The 17,811-nt window shown below is 42.3% G+C and overlaps 1 protein-coding gene across 2 annotated transcripts in view; it reads right to left on the bottom strand.

The window, feature by feature from the left end:
• Window positions 1-932: 932 nt before the first annotated feature.
• The window catches only part of rnf13 (ring finger protein 13), a 47,351-nt gene continuing 30,472 nt past the window's right edge, over window positions 933-17,811 (bottom strand). For both annotated transcript variants that reach the window (XM_030082408.1, XM_030082409.1), the window contains exons 5-10: window positions 13,685-13,772; window positions 12,222-12,312; window positions 11,459-11,564; window positions 10,769-10,862; window positions 2,761-2,841; window positions 933-1,894 (exon numbers count right to left, since the gene is read on the bottom strand). In XM_030082408.1, coding sequence (XP_029938268.1) covers window positions 1,518-1,894; window positions 2,761-2,841; window positions 10,769-10,862; window positions 11,459-11,564; window positions 12,222-12,312; window positions 13,685-13,772 — 837 coding nt within the window. In that variant the 3' untranslated portion in view covers window positions 933-1,517. The remainder of the gene's footprint in view (window positions 1,895-2,760; window positions 2,842-10,768; window positions 10,863-11,458; window positions 11,565-12,221; window positions 12,313-13,684; window positions 13,773-17,811) is intronic.

The raw sequence follows: 17,811 nt of genomic DNA, 5'->3' as shown, positions 1-17,811 counted from the left end.
TGAAATGATGCCAATATGTTTTAGAGCGAACGACCATTAGACTGAGAATCCATCCGTTTAGGTCATCATGATCAATTCACTTGGACATTGTGCTAAATCTAGCCTTACTGTACTTTATCATTGGCAAAGATTTTCTGAGACATTGAGACATGTACTAAGATATTTACAGTATGATGAAAGGAATGAGACGCCGTTCTGTTGTGAGCAGTTACCGGGTAGTTTGGAGATTTGTCCATGTTGTTTTGAGAATGTAATTTCTGTTTCAAGAAGTGAGCCAAACCAATGGAGAAAAACTAACGGCCTGAAATAAACATTTTCTTCCTTTTGTTAGAGCTGTCTTTTTTTTTCTGCCTCAGTTAAATGTTACCTTTGCCATCCACATGCTGATACTTCAGTCCAACTTAGAGTGAATCAGAGCCACAGTGCTGAAAGCCCAAACGTAAAAACATGACAATAACTTTGAGTAACATGTTTAATTCAGACATTCAGAAGTGATCATGTCTGTCCTCACTAACTAGTGCTATAACTGCTGGTAGCACTACTTTCATTAAATTTCGGTCCGTTGACCTTCCTGTTGAATAACTCATTGATAGAGACGCTTCCTTGTCATGTGTTTTTCATTTTATTGAAGTGAATTTTACTGAGAACAGACATACATGAGCAGGAAAAACAGTCAAAAGTACAACAACCAAGAAGGCAACAAGATGTCAAAAGAAACAAAGTAAATCAAGCCCTGGCGGGAACACCCTCCCCCTGTGTATTTTCACTATAAACAGTATTTAAAAGAGATCAGGTCAGTTTCATGTGCATTACAAGGCCGACCAACCAGGAGCTTTGTCTGAAAAGACGTGCCGCTCAGAGCAGACAGCCTGATTGAACCGTTTGCACTGATACAAATACGACACGGCCGCACACAAAGTGGGCTCCTTTACTGGTTTGGCTTCGGCCTCTATCATAACGTTAATCATTGTAACAGATTAACTGTGGCACAAAACGCCGGAGCGCCGCAACTCCTTCAAACATCCGACATACAGAAAAACAGATATTGCCACGGCTTCCGTGATACTGAATAATTCCTTATTTTAAGAGGGATGCTGCATAGCGGTTGGAGTTGTGTAAACAAGGCATAAATTTGTATGTACATGTATAGTAGAAGATAAAGGTTAAGATGTAACTTATTTCAAACTGTATTGTATATTTACATAGTACTTTATTGGACTTTGTTAAAGTGATCAGTGTGTCTCGGATCGTTTGTGTGTGTGTGTGTGTCATCTTTTCGAGAGGAAACAGTACGCTGTACATCAGTCATCTGTCACATCTGCAAAGCAAAAACTAATTTCTTGTCACATACATGAAAATGAAAACATATCTGACCTTGCATGGAGCATTAAATTACGATGTATTTTAAGCAACAGAAAAACTCAGAGCATGAAAGTTTCTGTCATCCCAACTGGAGTCTTTGCCGCTGCAAGGTTTCGTGGTGAAGTTGGGGAGAGGAGGCCAATCGGGTCTGTCGGTCAAGCTCGGGGCAGATCCTGTTCGTGGGAGTGGCTTTCTGAGCAGGGCTGCTGCATCTGCACCACCACAGTCTCCACGGTAACCTCCTCCTCGCTGTCGCTGCTCTCCAGCTCCTCGTCGTCGTACTCGGAGGAGTCCGGGTCCTGCTCCGAGCGCGACCCCGCAGACATGGTGCCGAAGGAGTGGGCACTGGTGGAGGCCAGAGAGCGCAGGAGCGGGGTGCTCTCCGAAACGGCTTCCGTGTCATCGGGACCGCTGTCCCCCTCCTCTGAGTCGGAGTCGGACTCGCCCTGCGAGGGGACCACCTTCTGCTTGCACACGGGGCAGGTCTTCTTAGTCTTGGTCAGCCAGGGGTCCACACACTTACTGTGGTAGGCTGAGGACAACAAGGACATCCAGGTTAATGCCGCCACATCCAAACGTGGAACAAACCACACGACGCACGACTGCAGAAAGAGCATGAAGCCATTTAGGCGTGACACCTCCCTCAGTGAAGCTTTCTCACTGTGGCCATCTGTTAAGTGTTCAAAGTCATGGGTAATTTGACATTTGACATGACTTAGTGTCTTTAGGAATGTTCTAAGCCATCATTTTGGTTTTCACTGACCATGATGAGCTACAGCGACCACTTTCCCCTACTCTGTTGCCTGAAAATCCAAAAATAATCTGCGAACGAGCTGTGAGATAAGAATTTAACAATCAGCTAGCATCTCTTCAGCCCTTTATGCTCAACGTGGAACAACTCAAAGGTTATTTTAGTAGGCATATTTTAGTAGGTTTGAGAAAAGTTAGCAACACTCTGGTTCCCACAATAGAATTTTGTTTTCATCATTTATGGATTTCATTTGTAACAAGACAATTTTAGAACAAGTTTTGACCAGAGTACTTTAATTCACAGTTGATTGTTTTTAAAGCCTTAACACAATCACCTAAACATCAAAGTTAATGAAAACATATTTAAAACAAGTCATTACTTCACCAATACTATTGATAATAATAAACTGCTAAAGCTAAAAACTGGAAAGTTTCAGAGGAATGTTTCTTTTTACCCCACTGTGTGTTATTTTCTTTAAATTTTCTTACAACTAATATTGAAATCACATTACAATGGTACGTCGACAGTTGGCAACAACAAGGAGAATTCTTCGGAAAGTCCAATATCAATTGAAATGTGAAACCCGGCATGTTGAGGAAGTAGTTTCAATCGCTGAAAGTCGGAAATCTGCCCCGGGGAAGACTCACCATGAGAACATGGCAGGACTCTGAGTTTCTCTCCCTCTTGGTATTCATCCAGGCAGATGGCGCACACATCGTAGCTGTCTCCTGAGTCAAAAAAACATGAAACAAATTCTCAAATTCAGCCTGTAGTTGTTGATGTCTGCTAATAATCCTCATTTCCTATTTGCTGGTGGTGCATTGTTTTCAGATAATTGTACGCGTTTCAGCCAGACAACAAATCAGAGTTGCACAGTACATAATACAGATTCAGATGCTTTTGCTTAAGTTCTAAAATATTACACATACACTGTCAAATCCATATTTCAAAGAATCAATAATATGGTAAAGTTACTTTTTTCCTAATAACAGAACAAATAATTTTAACAGCAATGTTTTAGCCGAGGTGTGATTCCAGAAATACAAATCGGAAAGTAGCTTAAAGTAAGTATTTGTCAGAAATAAAGTTTTACATTTTTATCTAATTTCATATATGATTAAATAATGCATTTTAAACATGACCATAATAGTTTCATCATACAAACTTTTTGTTGTCTTTTTTTTACATTAATCTGTTTGACGTGGGTCAGACGCTGAGGATTGCGGCGCTGACTGGAGAAAACTGACTGGATGTTTACATGTTGGCTGAAGGTCACTGAGGTCAGGTTCAGATGAAAAACCCAAACTATCCCACAACTCACATATTCTTCTATTTATTGTGTTTTGCCCAAATTTGTCCCTGAGGCCGACCGCTCTATTCAATCCTCGGCCGGCGAGCACAGCTCCCTCTGAAGTGCCAGTACTGCACTTCCTGACTTCATGCAAGAAAGTCTGTGTGCACAAAAAAGCTGAGGAATTCATCAGTGCACTCCCTATCAAATTCCTCAGCATTCTTCCCCTTCCTCTCCTCCCTCCCTCCCTCCCTCCCCCCCGGTCGGGCTGAAGGGAGGCGGAGGGAAGGAGGCCCGTGTGTTTATGTAAGCTCTAAATGAGCATGTTTTCCCCGACTGGGCTCCCTGTATCCGTGCCAGGGCTGCATGTGACCGTATAAGGATGAGGATCACATCAACACCCCCCCACCCCGTTCCTCTCCAAGCGTCAGCAACTTCAACCAAAGGCGGTGCCTTCAACTTTGCTCCTTCTTCCTCTTCCAGCTGTCTGTAACCTCCTCCAAATATCAACACTGTTATCACCCTCATCGTCTTCGAGTGGACGCCGTAGGTCCGACTGCACTCTGGAGCGGTGTGCTTTTTTTTTTGCGTGCGTCTAAGTCAGGGTTGAGCATTTATGCAGGCATAGATCCGGTTTACGCTCAGGAGAAGCAGAACTGTGGCAATGAGAGAGCTATTCTGAGAGAAACAGAAAAATGTGGCGCTCTGAACTCAGATCCTGTCAGAGCAAACAAAGAACACAGTCTGAAGATGCCGTTACCACTGTCGTCGGTCTATTTCAAAATCTGACGTCACTGATCGCTCATTAAACGGACAAATGCACTCTCCAGGCTGGATTTCTCCACATAACTCTGCACACAGTGGGAAAATATGCTGCACAGCTTACTGCAGCACAGCATAATTTACAGTCCGGTCTAGTCACCCACTGCCACAGGACAAATTATCCTGCTGGTGCCGCTCCAAGATACGTCGGAGGGTGATCCTCGCCCGAACCCAGGATCACTGTGGTCATGTCGTCACTGTGACCAGAACAGCTTCACAGGTCTCAGTGTGGTCCAGAACATGTTGACGCCGACTGACAGTTCTCAATCCAGCCTTCATTTTGAAATTTCAGACACGTCTGACATCCTTCAAATTGGAAAATGCTTTAATATATTCTTCTGAGGCTGTCCGCCGAACTAGTTTGGAAACTTCAGAGATGCTAGTAATCCTAAACATGTGAGAAGGCAGTGAGATCCACAGTAGTTCTGAGTAGCTCTTGCATTTTTTTTTTCTCCATTAACCAGACAGCCTGCCAGAAGTCCGGGCTCTCAGAGGAACCTCACTGTCCCACTGAACTCAGGATAAGCAGTGAATGTGTGTCGTAGAGCGAGCGAGAGCATTAAAGACAGATAAAACCAGGTAAGATAAGACGAGCAACTGAATAAAAATGTCCATGCAGTTCGTCATGGCACGAGCCAAAAAGACCAAGGTGATGAGCGGTGAGGCCAGAGAGCTGAGGCTGAGAGAGAGAGGAGCCCCTCTGTCCTTACACAAACATACTTCACACACCAACGGCTGAGACACTGCAGCTGCTCTGCTCAGTGTGCGCCTGTATATGTCTGCTTCTCACCACGGAGTCAGAAAGCTGCTGGCATTGCTGGCTTCGCGGAACTCGTCGGGGAACAGACCGTAGTTCAGAGGTCAGAGGCTGTACCAGTCAAAATCAAGGCCCACTAACAGTTTTCTCATGTCCTTGTTCCAGTTTACTGTTACCGTGTGCTTGTGCTCCAAGGTTTTGACTGCAGCGGCTGCCGGTCGCCAGCTGCTGGCTAAACTCACAGTCCAGAAGGCCAAAGCGTACCGTCAGACGTCAAGCTTACTGGCTAAGTGGGGATGACGCAAGGGTGTGCAATAAACTGAGGGCGTAAGTCAAGTTAATGGCGGAGTGGCGCTGTATGCTGACAGCCGTGGCAGCTGCTATTACATAATCTTGTAAATTGACACAGATCTTATGTTGTGTGGTGCTGCTTTTCAGACTAGCATTGTGCACCAATTTGCATGGGTACCATGATTTTCATTACAGCATTGTGTGCCATTCATACAGGCCCTCTTTGTGTTGCAAGCTATTCCTTTCAGGCTGTCTGCAACCCATTTCCATACATACAAGTCCGCCAGTCAGGAGTAGAGATTTAGGGATTCAACAGGTTGTTTGGACTTTCCACTATATGCAAACCTCATTTAAGACATTTTATTGATTATTTGAACTGTTTCTGGGCCTGCAGCTACCTTTTTTATGGCAGATGAAGTTTTCTTAAGTCAGGGGTGAAACTGTTTAATTTCCATTTGATTTTAACATTTCGACCACTCATCTATTCTCATTACCAAGGATGAGAGACAAGAGACATCCCCAAGGGAGGAGAACAAAAGAGAATATGGCACAAACCTTAAGGACAACCATCCCACCACAAGGCAGGGTCTTCATCCTTCTGCTCCATCATACACCAACAGCTAAATCTTCAAGGTTACACCTATTTCAAACACCCTCCCTCAATTCACTGACTAGATGAAAAAAATGGGCACTGCCGGGGAAAAAAGGACTCCCCCACTCCACAATCATTGTCGCGCCCATGGCTCCTCCTCCTCCCCCTTCACCATGATACTTAAATAACAATAGTATTGTGACTCGAAAGAACCTGCAAGACGGGAACCAGAAACCTCTTTTTAAAACAAGGCTCAAGACCTGCTTGCTGCTGCCTTCATTAAAGCAATCATTTAAGCCGATTTGCACTGTATCTTCAACTATTGTGCTGCATTTAGTTATTTTTCAATTTTATTGTTCTTATATATTTTTTTTCCTGTGTTTTGAATGACAAATGTCGGACCCTGCTGCTGTGAGTGCAGGTAGATGGTGGGCAGATACTCTCATTGACAGAGAGGCATCCCGCCAGCACAGCAGCAGGAAAAGCTGTTGCTGACTGGCTGGCAAACATCTACTGAAATGACTTCACTTACCGAGAAAAGACATCACAGCGTGTGGCACCTGGCCTATGATTCACACCAGCGCAGTACAGAGGCCATCAAAAATAGACTATAAATGCCTCTTAGAGGCTTTTTCTAAGGAGGTTGTGTGAAGTGCTTTTCTTACCGAATGCCAACAGAAAATCAAAATTGGGACAAAGGAGCTTCAGTCTTTAACCAAGAGCCCACCAGGAAAGTAAAACATGCCAGATGCCGTGTAAAGCCTCAGTGCCTCTCAAACAAGACAATGCATATGAAATTTTGGTCTTAAGGCGCTTCTGAAAAGTCAAACTTGAATAGTTTGGCGTCTGCGGTGTAAGCCGTGGAAAGATAACGTACAACCGAGTCCAGGCTCTGACGTTGGATTTTATCACTGGGGTGGTGCTGACAGTAGCTTCATGGATGGACAGTATCAAAGGTTTACAAATGAAAGACAGACCAAAAGGACTATCTGACAGACCCTTCAGAAAACTGGAAACAACTGCATTGAAGGAACATTGTGTGAACAAAGGTAACTGAACCATGAAAAGTCCACAAGTTTATGAAAACACTTCTCTCAGTTTTAAAGTCATCACATTTTATTATCTAAATTTCACTAATTCTCATGCATCACCACAATTTCACTATAGGGACAATAAAGAGTTTACTGTATTGAAATGTCAGTGGCTCGCCTATCTCAACCTGAAAATGTTCAAGTTAACGACCTTTACACGATTCTAAAAACACATAAAATATAAGCATGCGCACACACACAGTGTGTGATCTCTGCAGCTGCTTTAAAGTTGACACCACTGCAGCATCACTGTGCCGCCGTTCAGCAATGCTGCACCAATTCAAAGCCCCCCAGAGTCCAAAGCTCAGCGTTATGTGCTGTAACTGAGGCCAAGGGCACCATTAGGCATCGTTCCCACTCTGTGCAGCGCGCGCGCGCACACGCACACACACACAAACACACACACACACACACACACACACACACACGCTTCAAGCAACTGACACCTTTAAGATCACGAAGGCGAACCGGCAGCGAGTCCTGACCATCACGGTGGGCTGTCGTCCTAAAGCTTCGGAGTTCATAAACACACACGTGCACAATCAGCTGCAGTAAATGAAAACTTGTGGATGTCTCACATGTTTTGATCTCTGTATATGAGGAATCGCAACAAAGCTGCTTTCCAATCACTGAATAAAAGCATATAAATAATCAAAAAAGTTGATGCTTGAACACTCAAACTCTGGGTTAATCGGTCGAGTCGTAGAGGTCCGAGGTCTAATGAGCCTGTTTGTGGCACCACCCCTCCAGATTGTTTTTCTTTTACAGTCCACTCAAGTGACCCCATCTGACACCTCTCATCTCAGTTCCTTTTAACACAACTCCTGCTAGAGACACAAAAACGTTCCACAGTATTTAGGTACCGCACACAGGAAGACACCTCAAGATATCTAAACACAATCAGATGCGATAAACTGGTTGAACATTCTCTTTAAGTGACCGAAGTGACCAACACAGTCACATAATACAATAAAATAAAATAAAAATCCAGTTATTAGGGGTCTCACTCCTACCTGGCGTAAATACAACCTAACAACACAGCCTGTTGGACAACAGAAGCTGTGTTCCACCGTGACAGCCCTCCCATGCTCAAATCAGGACACTTGGTTTCTTGCCAAGCAAGCATTGCTCCAGAGTGCAGGGCTTAAAAGGTGATTAGGTAGAGATTTGGTGTCCCCTTCCTGTGTCACCAAACGCTCTGACTCAGCTGACAGGAGCGCAGACACCGCCCCGAAGGATATTTCCTGGACATCTGAACTCCCTCGCAGCAGCATGGCTCGGGCTGTAGCGCTGCCTGGTTGGAAAGCCTGCGTCAGAGCGGCTGCAGCTCACACACACAGCCATGAGGGTGTACAAACTGCGGAGCCTGACGGGAGCAGCTATCAATGCAGCACTCGCTACCCAGTCTCCACTGGTGTGCTGCACATGCATCTGTTACTGCTGAGCGGAGGAGGAGAAAGCTCGTAAAAAGAAAACGGGGAAAAAAGAAAGCAAGAGCGCTAAAAAAAAAAAAAAAAAAAAAAAAAAAAAAATCCCTCAATTAGCAGCTTTGGGAGGCGGACACTTATTATGCACCACCCATTCTCTCTACAGAGCTCGCCGGTGTTTCCCGACACAGCTGACGGCAGAGCTTTCACTGCTGGAGGAATCACAGACGGCACATCAAAGGATCTGTCCATTTAAAAACAGAACGTTTAACCAGCCAATAGGAGGACTAAGAGCAGAGCTTTTCTGGCTAATGTCTCAAAATCACATCGCTATGCAGCAAATTTGCCCTTCTCTCTTTTGTCTTACAGTCCTCACGACAAAAAATGTGCCTTTGGCCGAAAGATTCAAGGTAAAAACCAAAACACACTTAACTTTCAGTCAGGCTGGCGGCGTGATCAAGACCACATTCCAAACCATCAGTCATGTGTCCAGTCTCCACAGAAAAGAGCTCTAATCTGCCACGGTGGGCTTTGAATGAAACGGAAAAGAAAAAAAAAAAAAAAGGGTCCACATTAATCGGATTAGCTTCAAGGTGCAGCGCTCCAGGGAGGAATGATGTGTCGTAATGCAGGGATGACATCCCAGTTCGGGGCTGAATCATGTGAGAAGAAAAGTAGCATGAAAAAGGAGTGAATAGCATCAAGCTTCCAGGGTCTGAGGTCTGAGTCAGGAGTGCTTTTAGATCAGCTGCTTCAGAGAGATGGGACACATCCCGGAGAAAAAAAAAAAGTCATTTCCTCACAGAATGACAAGAATGGCCTTTATTACCTATGAAAAGCCTTTGTTCATTGAAAACTTAACTCAAAATACACTTTTCACTGATAAAACCAGTCTCAATATGCTTCACAAGTGTCTGCAGTGGCTATTTGGACAAACTTGACTTTCAGTCTCTTGCCTGGGAACACTTTCTCAAACACACAGGATGAGCTGAGGAATGAACTGCTAGCGCTGGGAATGGACGATTATCTGTCGTACCAGCTGAGCCACAGCGGCCCCACATAAAACATCGGTATAGCTCACATGCAAATACTTTCCAATTTGACTTTATGGGAAGCTTCAGTGGTATTTGAATTAATAAACATCCAAACGAAAAGCATCAGAATCAATTCAGCACCACTGCGACCATCAGATAAACAGCAGATATATCCATGGTGGTGAAGGGAAAAAAGTGTAGCACTGTCCACAAAAAATTCATGCTAACATCAGGAGAGAGAAAAGTAGTTTTAATTTGTCTAACTGACTGGTTCTCCTCCCCTTCTTGTTTATGTTACACAACGAATCAGGTCAACTTAGAAAAATCATGATGAAACAGGAAGAAATTCAGTTCAAACCACTTCACATTATGATAATATGTGTTTTTGGAACTGCAAACGTCAGGAGGACAAGAAAACAGGATAATGTGCCCAAATAAGGACCTTCAAACTTACTCTACACTTTTGTCTTTCAAGCTGCGCCCTTCAAATGCCTGGACAGGGGATCATCTCTTACAGAGTGAAAAAAAAAAATCTATAATGCCTGCAAATAATGATTTTCTTGCTGATGGATTCTGCCAGACAGTCAGCAACACCTAAAATTTGATTGTGAACTTGGGCATACAACCTCAGTTTCACTGTTAGTAAGTGGTGTTGTGCTTGGAGATCAAAACACGTCTGAACCGAGATTCAGAAACACACACTGACTGTCTCATGTGATATCCTTTAAAAAGTGATTTTTAGTCATTACATGCTGATATAAACCCAACACAAACTTGCTCAATGGGAAAAACCAGTAATAATTTTCAAAAAACATTGCCATGACACTGCTACAGACAGCTGTAATGTGCAATTTCACTTGGATCTCTGTTCAAAGATAATAAAAAAAAAAGTGCATCAGAACTATTCCTCGTGGTGAGGATTCTCTACAGTCCTGATTATCAGAAGAAGGAAGCTGCCACTGAGTCAAGCACATAATCACAACATCATCCCCCGTAAAACACTCCAGACATCCATAGTCCAGAATAATCCACTTTGTCGGTCTGTCCACACGCTGCTGTCCCTGGTATCTCGCATTAACGCCAGCATTTGCAAGTGTGCACAAGAGAAGCCAGATCAGCAGTGAATGTGTGGCATCTCAAATAATTACAATTTCATGGAACATTTTGGAGGGTTTCTAGTTTACAATTCAACACAAAATATGACAGTATCTCCAAATAAACTATATAAGATCTGATGGTACACCTATTTTCACATGACAAAACCTTTCAAAACCATTGATGTTTTTGGGATAAACCTACATCATCAATCATCAGTGTCAGTGGGACAACTGTTTGGCACTGCTCTCTTACCTTTCTTGAACTTGTGGATTGGAAGTTTCTTCAGCTGGTCTTTGCGCAGACGGCTCCTCCGAGCTCTGTGTCGATCCTGGATGAACTTGGTGATCTGGTTGAAATGGAAAAAAAGGAAAAAACAATGATTCCCAAAGATTTTAACTGACAACAAAATTAAATTCCTGTTTTATGTGCGAAAGATATACAAAGTTCTGTGACTCTACGCTGTTATTTTTGGAAATGCACAACATCTGACTACAAACGACAGCCCGAAGCTGCAACAATACTTTTAGCGGCCGACTGATACTTGGTGCCAAACACAGACGTGCTTTTAAGATAAAAACTCATGCAGTACTCTAGAAGAACTTCAGAAGTACTTATGTCCAAACTTCTGGTTAGGTCTGTTTAATGACTTATTGAGGATCTTTTTTTTATTCTGGATGTAACAGAGACGTATATTGAGCTTTGCTTGTGTCTGTTCTGCTCAAACACCAGCACTCGATTTGGATCATGGCTCAGTGTATCTTCATGTTTACCACTCACAGACAGCACAATTAACTACTAGGTGTCAATCAAACATGGATTTTCACTTTGAATATGTAAATTTACCAGAGTTAAATGTCACAAGTACCTCATTTCAACACTGAAAGGACTTTTCACTGTTTCAACACAACCTAAGTTCTTTATTAATGAGTTAAATGAGCCTACCATAAACACAACAATGAGGATGAGGCAGATTCCCACAATGATGAGGAAGGGGATCAGGTAGTATTCCAGTGGCAGGCTGAAGTCAGGCATGAGCACCACATGTCCCCTACGAAACAAGCAGAGCGCTGTCAGCTGCGAGACACATGCTAAACATTAACCTTTTATACAGACAAAGTTTATGTGAGCTACAGCGACTTGCACAGAGGCTGCATTATGGCTGCTTAACTACTTTAAGTCATGGACCACCACATTAGAGATATACCCTTTGGTGCTGTTCAGCGTGAAGAGCTGCAGTGTGATGAGCACATAAAGGCTGGACTTATTGGCATTTGTCAAAGTTCAATCCAAAGTCCCTCCAGACCCGACTGCTGGTGCTCGGGCTACGCTGATGCGTGACAAAACTGTGCCAGAGTCATGTTTGGTGCTCTTTCCTCTGACTGTCAAAGATGCGCACTCTCTATGACCCCCTGGGTCCACATAGACACTTTTCATCTTGAGCAGTAGCGACAACATGTCACAAGACAAACCCTGTGCTCGGTATTTTGGGGTGTATTACTGCACAATAAGTATAACTTCAAATTCATACTGGGAAGGAAGAAAAAAAAAGCTGCACGGTCCTGAGCGAAGCAGCTGAATAAAAACAGGCAGCTCTTCATGTTGAAAGAAACAATTGTGGGGAGTGTGGTGCAGCTGAGCAGCTGAGCAGGAAACTGCTTCTATTTATAATGACAGGCAGAAAAATGAGATTGGAGTTTTGGCTTACCCTTTGTCATACATGTAGTCGTCTTTTAGAGAATTGGCAGTCTCCTCACTTACAAAGACGGAAGGAATAATGATCTGCTTCATAACATCCACTAATAAAAAAATAAAGAGGAAAAAAATATTAATGCAACATGGTGAATCCCAGATGCAACTTGCTGAATAAGTACAACAGTGAGAAACTATCTGAAAGTTAGCTCGGAGCCCAATTACTGTGGTTTTTTGATGGATCTAAGTTTTTACTTTATATTTTCCAGCTTAATGAAACTCTGAATTTCAATGGGATGCAGGTGAACAGCACTTACTGATAAATGTGTTCTGCAGTTTATGAGAAATGACTCATCATTTAACCATTTTCAAACGAAACGGTGCCTTTAGGTCACTGGTTCAACTTTTATACAAATATTTTTATATATTTTCACCATATTTGCGTTTCTGCCAATTCTGCAGTGTCAAAAAAGTCAATTTTTGTTTCTGAAAATCTGTGACGGATAATGTTTAAACATGTTTTCACATAAACCTCAATGTCAAATGGCATCAAACATAACACAATAATACTAAAACATTGTTATTTTTAACTCTTTCAGAAAATTTTTAATCTAAAAAGTCTTAAGCACTATAGCATCAGGTGAATGGGGAATATAATCAACTTAATAATTTGCATGTTTTTGGTTGTTTTCTCCTCGTTCTTCCTTGCTCTGTGGCAAACAGGTATGAAAAAATTAGCAGTCAATCAACAGAATTTTATAATAAGCTCAGCACAAAATTGTGATAATTGAGCATTTTTTCCCAGATGAAAATTTCTGATATTTTGAACTTGCAGAGCAACAATGAATGGCACTTTGAAAGTTTCATTTATTAATATTCAGCCAGTATTTTTCAATATCTACATCATGGATGTTGATTATATGAAATTTGCAATATACAATGTGGGCCAAATATAGAAGGAGAAGATGAGAGCAGAAAGAGAAGGAGGAAAAAGAAGGAAAAAGGGAAGAATACAGTTGGAAGAGCAGAAGATCAAGAAAATATGAACAGAGGACAAGAAGAATGATGATCACATTCATCAACATTAAAATATAGGTCTGTTTTCCTCATCTGATACACTAAGAGAAAATATGAGGATGTGATCTATGAATCATTTTGATTTGAGGACTGTGAAGGTGTTAACCTTCTCCAAAGTGTGGCCTCGTGGAAGGATTCATTTTTTTTCCTCATTGGTTGAAGGTTTCTGACATCTTCCTTAAACAAATACAATTTTTTCACATGTATTTTTTCACATCAGTGATATCAAAAGTAGGCCATAAATCATACGTCGCAGAAAGGGAGTGATGGAGTGATGGAGTGATTAAGTGATGAGGAGTGTCTTTGCTTGAGAAAATATTGTGTATTTAAAGTCGCTTCTGACTGTGAAACGAGGCCACTCCTCCTGAAGCTCGGGGATACGGAGGCGTGGTGGCGACTTACCATCGTTGGATCCCATGCTGATTAAGTCATCGGAGTCCACATTGTGCACAATGGCTGCCTTGTAGCCGGCTTTCTGGGCATTGAGGACCTGATAGGAGACAACATGCAGACCCTAATTGATCCCATTTCAAAGGCAAAATCAAGCCAGCACTGTTTTAAAGCTAAAAAAAATCAGCCTGAACTGTAAAGACCAAGATGTGTGGAGAGTCAAGGCCACAGGTGTCAAAACAGGAGTTTAAATCTGACTTTCTCTCTCTCAGAGCAAAAACACACATTATCCAGGATAAGGAATAGAAAACCAGTTGTGGTGGACAGAGACAGTTTTCTGTCACTTATTCTCCAGTGGGTGACAACCACAAGTAAAATGAACACAACACAACAAAAAAGACACAAACTGTACAGGATAAGCCTTTCAATGTGAAATGTGTGACTGGGTTAATTTCATCAAGTAAATAATCATCAAGTGGAAGGATGAGACCCCCCCCCCCCCCCCCCCCCCCTTGAACCTTGACACACCTCCTGAAGTCTCCACATGCTCAGTCAAATGCCAAGACCTAATTTTTGGTTGAATGCCCGACTTTTCCATTTGCACGTCATGTGATGCTGTTATTAACGGCTGCTGTAACCACAGGGGCAACAGAGTGGAGCGCTCCTCTTCCTTGTTAAAATTTTATAGTTTCAAATATCTGGTAAATCTCTCTGGACACTCCTTGACTGACTGTTGCACTTATGGATTCACATAAAATTGTAACATATGTTAATTCCACAGTTTCATTCGCTGACATATGGCTTCTAATACAACAGTAAATTTCAGCCTCTTCCTACTTGGCTTTGTTATGATTTCATCACCAAATAAATGAAAAAAGACGTAAAAATGTAAAAGAGTAAAGCAAAAGAAAAAAAAAAAAACGTGCATGGAAAAGCGCTCTGGATAATTTAGCTGTTGCTCTCGAACCCCCCCCCCCCCCCCCCCCCCCAGGAGAGGACACCGCCACACATTGAAAACCACTTGAGTGATCCCTGATTTTGTCTTCATGCTGAATCCTCTTCAGCATATTAACTTGTTTGTCAAATGCTAGAGTTATGAGGCAGAACATTCTCATTTCTCGACATGCTCGCAGTCCTGTTTTTCAGAACGAGTGAAGAAAAGATTAAATGATTCCATGACGTCTCTCCTCCACCGACTCCAACTGAATACACCACACAGGAGGAGAATCGCAGCGCACAAGAAAAGCACAAGGTTGAATTTGTGAGGCAGAGCAGATTTGAAAAAAGGATTTGCAACTAAAGTTACCTTGACATAGGCCTCCTTTTTTTCTAACTTACAAAAAAATATCTGTTTTGAAGGCCACTCGAAGGGCCTCTGCAATAACACAACAGATCATTTTTGTGGGAAAACCAAGAAAACAGTGACAGAGAACATGATACCTGTGATAATCATCCATTGAGAAATATCAAAATGTAACTTAACAACATAAAGCAGATATTTATTATCATTCTGAAGTGAGCTTGTCTTGCTTTAAACTTTGTACTTTTAGCATTCTTTTTTTTTGTGTGTGTGTGTGTGTGTTATAACTTCCTGGCAAAGAATTTCTCGGACAGAACTTGCTATTCCATTTAGGTAAAAAGTAAAGCCACGTGCAGATCTGTGGGTGTTGAAAGTGTTTAAGCTGTTGCATAAACATGCCACCATGTCAACACTCATTAATCAGACGTGTGGCCGCCTACCTCTTCTGCAGCATTAAAACAGACGCATGCACCAGCGTGTAACCTGCAGACTGTGTGTGTGTGTGTGTGTGTGTGTGTGTGTGTGTGTGTGTGTGTGTGTGTGTGTGTGTGTGTGTGTGTGTGTGTGTGTGTGTGTGTGTGTTGCACATTTTTAGTGAAAGAAGCAACATGCATTGATGCTGTCAAGCATTGTGAAGATATGTGCTGCGGTATTGCTATTTGTGATTTCTACTCATTTCGTGCCCAGTCTTAAACAGAAACAAAGATCTGTTTTAATTTCCAAACGGGAGAGTGTCAGAAGCAGAGCAGTTTGGCGACTTTGCTGCTTTTAGTCATTTTAACCTTGATTTTTGATGTTTTGAAGGATCATTTAGTGGGAACTGATGCTGCGATCGAGATGGATAGTAAAATTAGATCATTTGTGTGCAACATCAACCCGGAGCTGTCCAACCAGAGAGCCACACTACATCGTACGAAGGAAGGTCCAAGGAGAAGTTTGGGAAGAGAAAAAGTAAAAGGCAGAGTCTGTCAGATCCGCAGATCCATGTAGTGAAGACTCAGTAGCTAACACACGGTCCAGGTCTGAATTCAGAGCCAACATGCCACTAGGTTTATTCCAGTTTTTATGGATAATAATCTTTGAATTGAGGCCCATTTGTTACAATCTCTCTTTCTCAGTTAAAAATGTAACTATGCAAATATGTTATGTTACTGTATTTGTGATTTAAGACTTATCCTGCTAAAAAAAAATAAATAAAAAAAAAAAGGTGCAATTTCTCTTCTTGGGCCCAGTGAGCCAGATGTAAATGTCTACAGTTCCTACCTTGTGATGACTGGTCTGTGTGATTTTGTGGCGCTGTTAAGCTCATGTTTTATTTTTCCAATGTAATTTTAAAGACAAACCCAGGAATGCAAAAATAAAACATCACACTTCAATTCTGAGCCTGTAGAAGGATTGACGGGTGACGGGATGTTGTGGACTCCCACTTCGCTGGAAGCTGCACTCACTTTTTGTTTTTTGTTTTTTTTTTATTACACCTGAATTTTCACAGCTTTTGCAACCAGAACAGGCTGTAAGCTGCAGCTCACATTAATATATCTACTGACTAAGAGTATCAACGACTATGAAAGCAGTTAATCAAAGGGTTTTTAAAGTGCGTGTTCTTGTAAAAAAGGAATAAAATAAAAGGCACATACAGTTATAATTAATTCTATATTTAACGAGGGAATGCAGGAAATAAACTCCCATTATTATTGTATGATCAAAACAAATCAATCAGCTGTTTCATGCCAGTCTCCCTAAAACATACAACTGTTGTGTTTTGCAGAAATCAAAGTGAAACTCTCGCACCTCAGACTCACCACAGACCGTGAACTAACACATAAAAAGCGGTCTGAGCATAGATGACAAAGAATAGACAGGCTCTGAGCTCTGCGTTGCTCTGCATCATCTGTCACTGCTTTAAAAAATAAAGCTTTATCAACCTCATTCAAACGATCTTCATCCATCCATCAATTCATCCACCTCCTTTACTGCTTTATTCAGTTAGGGATCACCATCCGAGCTGTCGCATGTCTTTACACAGAAAGCCCCGCAGACAGTGAGTGTAAATATGTGAATGTGTCTGTTCCTCCACGGTACTCCCTGAGATTAAACAATCAGGATATCAAAAATGCTCAAGTCTGAACTTTTCACTAGTCAGAGTCACCATCAGTGCAAAACATGAAGCTGTCTTCACATTGATTAGCAGTCACTGTTCCAGAGGCACCAGGAGGTAAAGCGTGACATGTTGAACCTTCCAGCTGCACAACGCGGCGTGTGCCGCGTCATGGATGTGAGGGGGAAACTGCTGTAATGAGGATCTTTCATCTGCGGGGCCGTTTCTGCAGCTCTGACATGGTATAGAGGCTGAAGTTTCCTGTGTGGCTATTGTTGTGGCTGCGGTGGGGGGGATGGAAGAGGATGTGACAATATAATGCTAGAATGAATCATTACTTGTTTTCACACAGACGGAGGTAAACGCAGGGTAATAAACGTTTCCTCAGAAGAGACCTGGAAAAACAATTTGCATCCCATGCTGTAAAACTGGTGGCGTGGCAAAAGCAGCACACTGACTACTGTACTGTCACTCCTATAGGAAATACATTTAACATTTATATTCCCCTTCGGTGACAGCAGACAGGATTTGGGATGTGTACTTCTCATAACAATAACACTTAAACCCTTTATGACACACAGAAAATCAAAAACTACCAGAGAGGCATTGTTCCTTACAGCGGCTGCCAGGTCTTCTGCAGTATCATTATCCAACAGATAAGACTCACCAGTGATTCACACACCGAGAACATAAACTTCTCAGCACTTTTGAAGACATGCAGTAATACTGGAGAACAGTTCT

The sequence above is a fragment of the Salarias fasciatus genome, chromosome 23 (assembly GCF_902148845.1).
Source record: "Salarias fasciatus chromosome 23, fSalaFa1.1, whole genome shotgun sequence".
Taxonomy (NCBI): Eukaryota; Metazoa; Chordata; class Actinopteri; order Blenniiformes; family Blenniidae; genus Salarias; species Salarias fasciatus.
Note: the sequence above shows the minus strand (reverse complement) of the source record. Positions and strands in the feature narration are given on the sequence as shown.